At 43.2% G+C, this 7,607-nt stretch overlaps 1 protein-coding gene across 1 annotated transcript; it reads right to left on the bottom strand.

Moving 5' to 3' along the window:
- Positions 1-1,345: 1,345 nt before the first annotated feature.
- Positions 1,346-7,570, bottom strand: PEX13 (peroxisomal biogenesis factor 13). The gene is made up of 5 exons (XM_072927402.1): positions 7,552-7,570; positions 7,407-7,509; positions 4,797-5,491; positions 4,226-4,351; positions 1,346-3,987 (listed from the first exon to the last, which is right to left on the bottom strand). The coding sequence occupies exons 2-5, from the start codon at positions 7,472-7,474 to the stop codon at positions 3,692-3,694; spliced, it is 1,185 nt and encodes a 394-aa protein (XP_072783503.1). The 5' UTR covers positions 7,475-7,509; positions 7,552-7,570; the 3' UTR covers positions 1,346-3,691.
- Positions 7,571-7,607: the final 37 nt, after the last annotated feature.

Genomic DNA, 7,607 nt, shown 5'->3' with positions numbered 1-7,607 from the left:
TTGCTGTTCTAGAGACTGTGCTAGATCAGTTACAATAATTCAAAGGTAGTAAAACTGTCTCTTTGTATTTTTCACTTCTAAAACCTCAAGACTGTGTGTACATTCTGACAGCATAAATAATCCCTGTCATTTGCTGGAGTCTGATAGTTTTGTGACTGTTGTGAAATTTAGGGAATTGCTCAAAGCAGGTAAGAAACAGCCAGGGGTGCCCGGCACTGACATTATGCCTCTGTTACCAGTCAAACCAGTTACACCAGTACACTTGTTCCAAGGAGAGATTATCTAGCAGTTTAAAGGCTGAGCTCCATTTGGCCACAGAACCCAGGGGACAGATTTATCAGCCCAAAGCTGTTTCCAACTGCCCTGCAAAGGAACCAGTCCAAGACACATGGAGAAGAGAAAAGGATGTGCGTCACCACCTGTGGACACACACAATTACTACCTGCCTTTACAGCCCAAAAATGTTCACCAATCTCAACACTTGGGCCACACCTGTATAGATAAAAATCTGGAAGGAGTTACATAAGATCATAACTTCTTGTGTAAAACAAGTACAGTTCTGCTACTATTGCACACAAGAGTATTTCTACACTGGTTTATCAAGAAATCCCTGTGCTGGTTTCCAAGTTTGCACCTCTTCTGGAAGGTTTTCACTGCCAACAGATGAGATTTGTAAGAAACTGCATTTGCTCTGTATTCACCTCAGCAGCAAATTTTACCAAGTCAGAACAACCTTAATATTCCGGATGGACACTAATTCCACACAAGGAAGAGTTTTGAACCTGTGCAAAGTGGCCAATTTATTTCTACTAGACAAACAGAAGATTTAAAATTCATTTTTCAGAAAGCTGAACAAAGCTTTGACCCTGTGCATGTTCATGTTCTGTTTGTACCCTGAGAACCACTCAGCAGTGGCATGTGTCAGTAGCTCATATTTTCAAGCAGAAAATGGTTGACCTACTAAACAGTATCAGTAAGATTTAAGTAAGAATAAACTAATACCTTATATAAAGAGATGTCAAAGCTCTGTTACAGACTCCTAGCTCTGCTACAGGTATATAAATAATTCTGAAGAGTAGCATGAAGGTAACAGTATGTACAGGCCTCAAAATAAGCTGCTTGCCTAAATGCTTAGGTTAAGCAATATTTCAACCACCTCTCTCTTCTGATCTCCTCTTCTACGCTCTTCTGTTGCAGCCACATCTGCTCCTTTTGTTCTTCTGCCCTTCCTAGAGCTGTGCAAGTCTTTAGCAGCCTGTCCATGAGCCTTCCTTTCCACCCAGTGCTCATTTAGGTCTTTTTTCTGTAGCCTGCCACGTGGACAGAAACAGACAGTACATTGTAGTGTGTATTTTACTTCAATGAACTTTAATACCCTTCTGTAATCAATACAATTAATTGTGAGTTAAATAACTTGACTTCAATTCCTCAGAGCCTTCTTTTCCAATTAAGGTAATTGCAAGATTGAAAGGATCAAAATTCTTGTTGAGATTTAATGGATACAATGATGACAGTGACTTGTAGGCTAAGTCAAACAAATACAAAGACAACTCAGGTAAGAATAACCTATCTTCCTGCTAAAAGAATTGTTGTCAAAATAGTGTGACCTGGAAGTGAAAATATATTTATAGTGAAAATATATTTATCTTTCTAAAAATAAGACTTAAAACATTCCAACAAGCATCATGGTGTTGTCTTCTCAACTTGTTCCGAGCCAGAAAACAGAAGAGAAAACAGAAAAAAACAACCCAAAACAGCCAGAAAACAAAAAACTCCCGGGATACTCTAAAAAAAAAAATTGGGGTTTATTTAGTCATTCATTTAAAGACCATTCCTCTGATTTAAATCTTTCACTGACAGGAGAGACTGACAGTCGACTAATTACATCTCAGAACTGTAAATTAATTCCCTCCAGGGCCACACTCTGCACACAGAACTGTACACTTGATACACCCCTCTCCCCTTTTGTTCTCTGTATTTTCAATTTCAGATTTTTTTTGCTATTTTCATTTCAACAGCAGATATAATTTTCAAGATAATTTTCTGGTATACAGGGCAATATCTTGGGAACATGATCTGTTTTAAACCTCAAGGTTTTCATTTGCCCTTTAACTACCTTTTCCTTTAGATCTGCACTTGAAAATCTAACAATTTACTATAAATTATTCTAATCACCATCTCCCAATACCTGAGGACAACCACTTAAATTCATGTTCTATTTATTAACATTCAGAGATTACTTTCAAATCAAGGTTCCAGCATAATATTTGTCTTTTCCGCTCTACCTCGATAAAATTGTGCTAATTTTTTTAGAGTTTTGTTGTGTTGAACAGACCTCTAAGAACCCAAGGCCAGCAAATGCCATAAAAATATAAATACTGAAAGCTTTGTTAACACATAATGGGTGTTGAAGATCCCTGTAGGAATGGTTAAACTGAAACTACTCAATCAATCAAGAAAAGGCTGTGCCCTACTTATATTTTCAAGAAACTTTAAAATAAAACAGCTATTTCAATGAATAAGACCAATGTAGTTATTTAATCCACTGATGTAACCTTCAGAAGTTCAACACATTATACATACATACTACAAGGAAAAAAAAAGTTTCACTTATCTTTGTTTCATTTAACAAAAAATTTCAAGAATTCTCAAACACCCGCATGAAGAAAATACTTTAAACAGTCCTAATATTTCTATGGCTTTTGATAAACTGGAGCCCTGAAATTTTATGGGCAGATGCAAAATTTACCACCTGAAAGGCAGCATGAAAAGTTTGTCCAACTCCAAGACCTTCTCTGAGACAATTAAGTAAGAAATGTTACATTTTTTTTTTCAGCTTCCTCTAACTCAAGGCTTTCCTACTGCTCAAAAATGCAGGAGAGATATTTTGACAGTCATGTAAAATCAATAAAGGACAGAAATAAGTTGAGATGCAGATGGTAGCTGACAGGCTACATCACAAAATGGCTAAATGTGATGCATAGTTAAGGGAGTAACAACTAATGAGTGCCTGACTGCAGAATACCCTTTACTCTAATATCCTTTTAATAGACAAAATAGAACTGCTTGGACCTACTGGTGATGCCTCACTGCTCTCACTTTGTAAACTCTATTTATCCTCTCTTCCTCCCAAGTCCTTTTTTCCCTGAGAGCTAAGTTCTTTATAACAGAACCCTACTTCTTATAGAAAGAAACTTAAACCTTCTAACTATTTAATTGTGTGCATCTCCTGCAACTCTCCCTCTTTTCACAGGGAGACAATGAGCTGTTACTCCTTTATGATTCTGAGGGTGATGTTTTGGAGAACATCTTACAGAAATCAATCTTCCCTTTGCACATCTCTTGAAGAGCTTGATACTCCTAAGAAGACTGGGTGTTAATTTGTCTCCTAAGCAAGAATGGCAGTCCCTATTTTTTTTCCTTTGTTTGCTTTTTTATGAATGCCTCACTTCTCCTATCTCAAGATCTCAGAGTCACTGCCAGGTGGGTGGATAGAATCACTGACGTACAGCCTCAGGTGAGTCAAAAATAAATACCACAAATTTGAGCAATCATTTCTCCATCCCTTCACCAGCCAGTAGCAGCAAGAACTGGTACAGACCCACCAATGCTCCACTACAAACCACATTTTCAACAAACCCTAAGTGGTATCAATAAAGCACAGTTCAGTTGCTTTGTTGATCAAAGTGCATCAGAGTTCCTGCTTCTCTCCTCCAGCCACAGAGGAGTCCAATGCAATGGGAACTTTGCTGCTTTTAGCAAAAACAGTTTCAAAAGCAGCCTCCTGCTCCTCTAAAGTCACAGCAGCAGGGGCTCCTCTGACAGCAGTGCTGGGAAATGCTGGCTGCTGCTCTGGAATCCTTTCCAGGACCACTGTTTTCCTACCTCTTCTTTTGCCCAGGATTTTGATGTAATTAGCTGGCACAAGTCCTGTTGTTTGCCCATCATAACTAGCCAGAAGCCAACCACGGATCTTGGGTTGTTGTTCTGAAGAAGAGAATGCAAATGCATCAAGTTATAGGACAATTCAACAAAACTGAACAAAACTACACTGTAAGTTTTGTTAGAATGCAATTAATCACTTCACAGGGAGTAAAAATCTGTGTGGATGAGGAATTTGGTCAAATAAGGTGGTTTGGGGGCTTTTTTGTTTCAATTTTCAGACTCTTGCGCTATAACTTACTTCATGTGTGATGAGAAAATAAACAGAAAATTAAAAGTTTACCTTTGGGTGCTAATCTTAGCATATCACCAGCACGGAAAGAAATTTCTTCTTCTGAGAGAGCATTGAAATCATATTCTGCTCTTCCAACTACATGGTCATCTTCTCCACTCGCCCAGTTACTAGACACTGTTTTAAAACAAAAATCACAAGTTTATTTGCTTTGAGTTACAAAGTTTTGTGTGTTTTTCAAAGGAAAATGAAGAAAACACTTCAACTTCCTTGCTAAAATTTTTCCAGTAGAGAAGTAACAGAAGTAACATGAAAAGCAAGATATGTTAAGTAAATCCAACCAACACTTTTCCACCCAACCCAAACTGCCACATCTAATAGGAACAAACCAGAAGCTGAGAGGAAGCATGATTCTGGAATCACAAAAAGCTTCAGCAGGAAACCACATCTTAATAACATGCTACTTAAGCAGGCTGTCACTTGCATCACATGCCTAAAATTCAGTACTGTGCCCCAGCATCTATTAATTACTATTGCTGTAGTATGAGATTAACCACTATACAGGCAACAACAAAAGGAGCAATACATGCCACACTTCTGTGGTGCTGCAGGTCATCTTTACCTGTTTCTTCCTCACTGTATGTAGAAAGCAGCTTCCAAATCAGGTAGGGGCCTCCCAATATAACAGCAAAGAACAAGAAAATGGGCCAGGATTTTGCAGAGTTAGCCACCTTGTCTTCAAGGCCAGCACGAGCTACTTTGCCCTCACTCTCAGACCACAAATCCTCGTTCTCGCAGCTCTGCCGCAGACCCAGCAATCGCTGCAGGCGCTGGTAGAGGTACCTTATAGTTCTCACTAGAGCGAAAGCTGAAAACACCTTGGTGAAGTGAATTTTGAGGCGGGAGAAGTGGTTGGCCACATCCAGCACAGCTCTGAAGCTGTTGTAGACAGCCGAGAAGGTCGCATCCATCATCATGCTGACCGAGGCGAAGGCGTGCACGATGCTCTCGATGGACTGGAAGGCCCCTCTACTGCTTTCCTCAGCCTGCTGCACAAACCTGCTGGGGGGAATGCCATCGGCACAGAAGCGGTTATAGCCAAGCCCTCCGTAGCCATAGCTGTAGGGGCTATAGCTGCCATAGAAAGAGGTGCCATATGAGCCATAGCCTGGGGAAAAGGAGCTGTAGGCCGGCCTGAAGGCGCTCAGGCTGCTGCTTGCTGTTTGCTGGGATGGTCTTGGCAAAATGGGTGGAGGGATTCGTGCCACTGTGGGCTGTCCGGGCCTGGTCAACAGATTGTCACCCAAGTCAGCAGACCTAAACCAATTCAGATAATCAAGATTAGCACCCAGAATTTAAGTTTTCCTTTCCACTAACTACTAAACACCACAGAGAGTTTCAGCAGTGCGGGGACAGGGAACCTGGGAGCCCAACACTCAGTACATTGAACAGCGTTTGCTGGAAGTAAAAGACCTGGACAGGAAACACAGATCCTTCAGGGGAATAAAACCCCATAATCAGATATCCAGTGTAAACATGGAACTGGAATGTAAATGTGAAAAACCTTGGTCTATTTATTCTATCATTTGTTGTGTATTTAATCAGCACGTGAAATGAAATACACAACCCAGAGGCATCAAACCTGCCGCTCTAACACCCGTGTCATTCTTCTGCACATGAAAGCCTCTCATAGGCCCTAACACAAACTTTTATGAACTTTCCAATCTGAAAGTTTTATTTCCAACCCTTGTTGCCAGCTCTTCTACACAATGAGCCAATGATACAGCAGAAAGACAGCTTGAGAAGTCCTCTGAATCCACTCTTAAAGGGTGGCATGACCTAACTGGGAATGCAAGTAATCATGCAACAATATGTGCAAGGGCTTTGGGGTTCCGAATTTCCCTCTCTACCCAAACTACCTGATTATCTGGGTGCAGATTTTCAAAGGGTTAAATCTACTACTGAGAAGTGCTGGCAGAGAGAGGTCTTAATTTAATAATTTTTCTTTTCCTTTGCATGCCCTTAAGTTTAAATAATTTTGTCAATGCCCTTCATAATAAAACTCTGGAAGTACTTGACAAGCATTTGAATTCTGTCACGCAGCTTTTTGTCCAACTTCTGCCAGTTCAATAAAAATACACGCGTTTCATTCACACATTATCACCCTAAAAGTCAGACCTTTTATTTCCCATGCTTACTGCCACATCTCAAGACTTCCCACTTCTGCAGTCCAGAAAAAAAAGAAGGAAGTCAAGCTGGAATTGCTATGGAGCTGCTGCTTGCTGTACTATTTCCATACAAGGTAGGGAACAGAATTCCTCTCAGCAAAACTTAGAGGTTTCCACAGCAAAGAATAATAATTGCATCTTTACGCTGCTGCTTTTTCCATCACAGACTGTGACTCTCCCAGCAGTTGAAAACGGGAGGAAAAATAAGTTATTATCACAGCAAACAGAGCTACTGTAGCTCAGTAAGTCACACTACAGTCCACTGCCCATTAGATAACTTAGGACACCCCGCTTCAAAGCTGCTTGAAGCCATTTAAAATGGGGTAAATAAACGCAGAATGAAAAACCAACACCACCAAACTGCTGGCTCAGCACGCTGCAGAGAGCACAGCGAAGTTTCTGCTCAGTGTTTAGCGCTGGGCCAACCTTTTGCCCAGTTTCAGCTCCCTCCAGCTGCAACCACCAGCACCAAGTGAAAAACAAGACGAGTATTTAGCCACCGAGCGAGCCTTCCTTGGCTTCCCACAGAAAAGAAGGAGTTCACAAACCCTTTCTACGCATCCTTCTCCACGAGCAGGTTGAGTTTTCCGGAAGAGCTCCCAGAAGACGGGAACACACACACGAGACTGACAACACACAGGGATCTTTTCCAAGTCGTGGGGCTGACACGCAGCTCCCCCGGTCCTGCAGAGGCTCGGGGCCCACAGAGCTGCACAGCTCCCAGGAAACGACTGGGAATGCCCCCAGGAATAGACTAGGAACGCACCCTGGTGTCAACACAGCTTCCCTTCCCCACACCTCACACGCAGCTTCCCTCTGCTACCGGCGGCTTTGAGCCCACCCCTCCCCGCCCGGCACAAGCCCCTCACGGTGCGGGACAGCCCCGGCCGGGCCAGACCTTTGAGCCCAAGCCCGGCCCAGGGGAGCGTGCCCGGCCGGCCCGAGAGGGCGAACCCCCACGGCCGCCGCGGCGGGGACACCCGGGGAGGGACGGTCGCACTCACTGGAAGGCGGTCGCGGTGCCCGGCAGCCGCCGGGACTCCCAGGGCTTGGGCGGCGGCTTCGCCGCCATCGCGCCCCCTTGGCCGCGCTCGGCTCCGCTTCGGCCTCGCCCGGCTCCGCTTCGGCCCCTCTCGGCTCCGCTTCGGCCGCGCTCGGCTCCGCTCGGCTCGGGCTCGGCCTCACTCGGCCCCGCCCGCTGGCAG

This window comes from Taeniopygia guttata, chromosome 3, assembly GCF_048771995.1.
Source record: "Taeniopygia guttata chromosome 3, bTaeGut7.mat, whole genome shotgun sequence".
NCBI classification, from domain to species: Eukaryota; Metazoa; Chordata; class Aves; order Passeriformes; family Estrildidae; genus Taeniopygia; species Taeniopygia guttata.
The sequence above is the reverse complement of the archived record's forward strand: the minus strand, read 5'-3'. Positions and strand labels throughout refer to the sequence as shown.

Excerpts from the sequence above, each read along its gene's own strand:
- PEX13 (XM_072927402.1), bottom strand. The coding sequence starts at position 7,474 with ATGGCGGCGAAGCCGCCGCCCAAGCCCTGGGAGTCCCGGCGGCTGCCG. Across the intron at positions 5,492-7,406 it reads GGCACCGCGACCGCCTTCCA|GTCTGCTGACTTGGGTGACA; the intron begins GTGAGTGCGACC and ends GAATTGGTTTAG. Across the intron at positions 3,988-4,225 it reads GCTAAGATTAGCACCCAAAG|AACAACAACCCAAGATCCGT; the intron begins GTAAACTTTTAA and ends TCTCTTCTTCAG.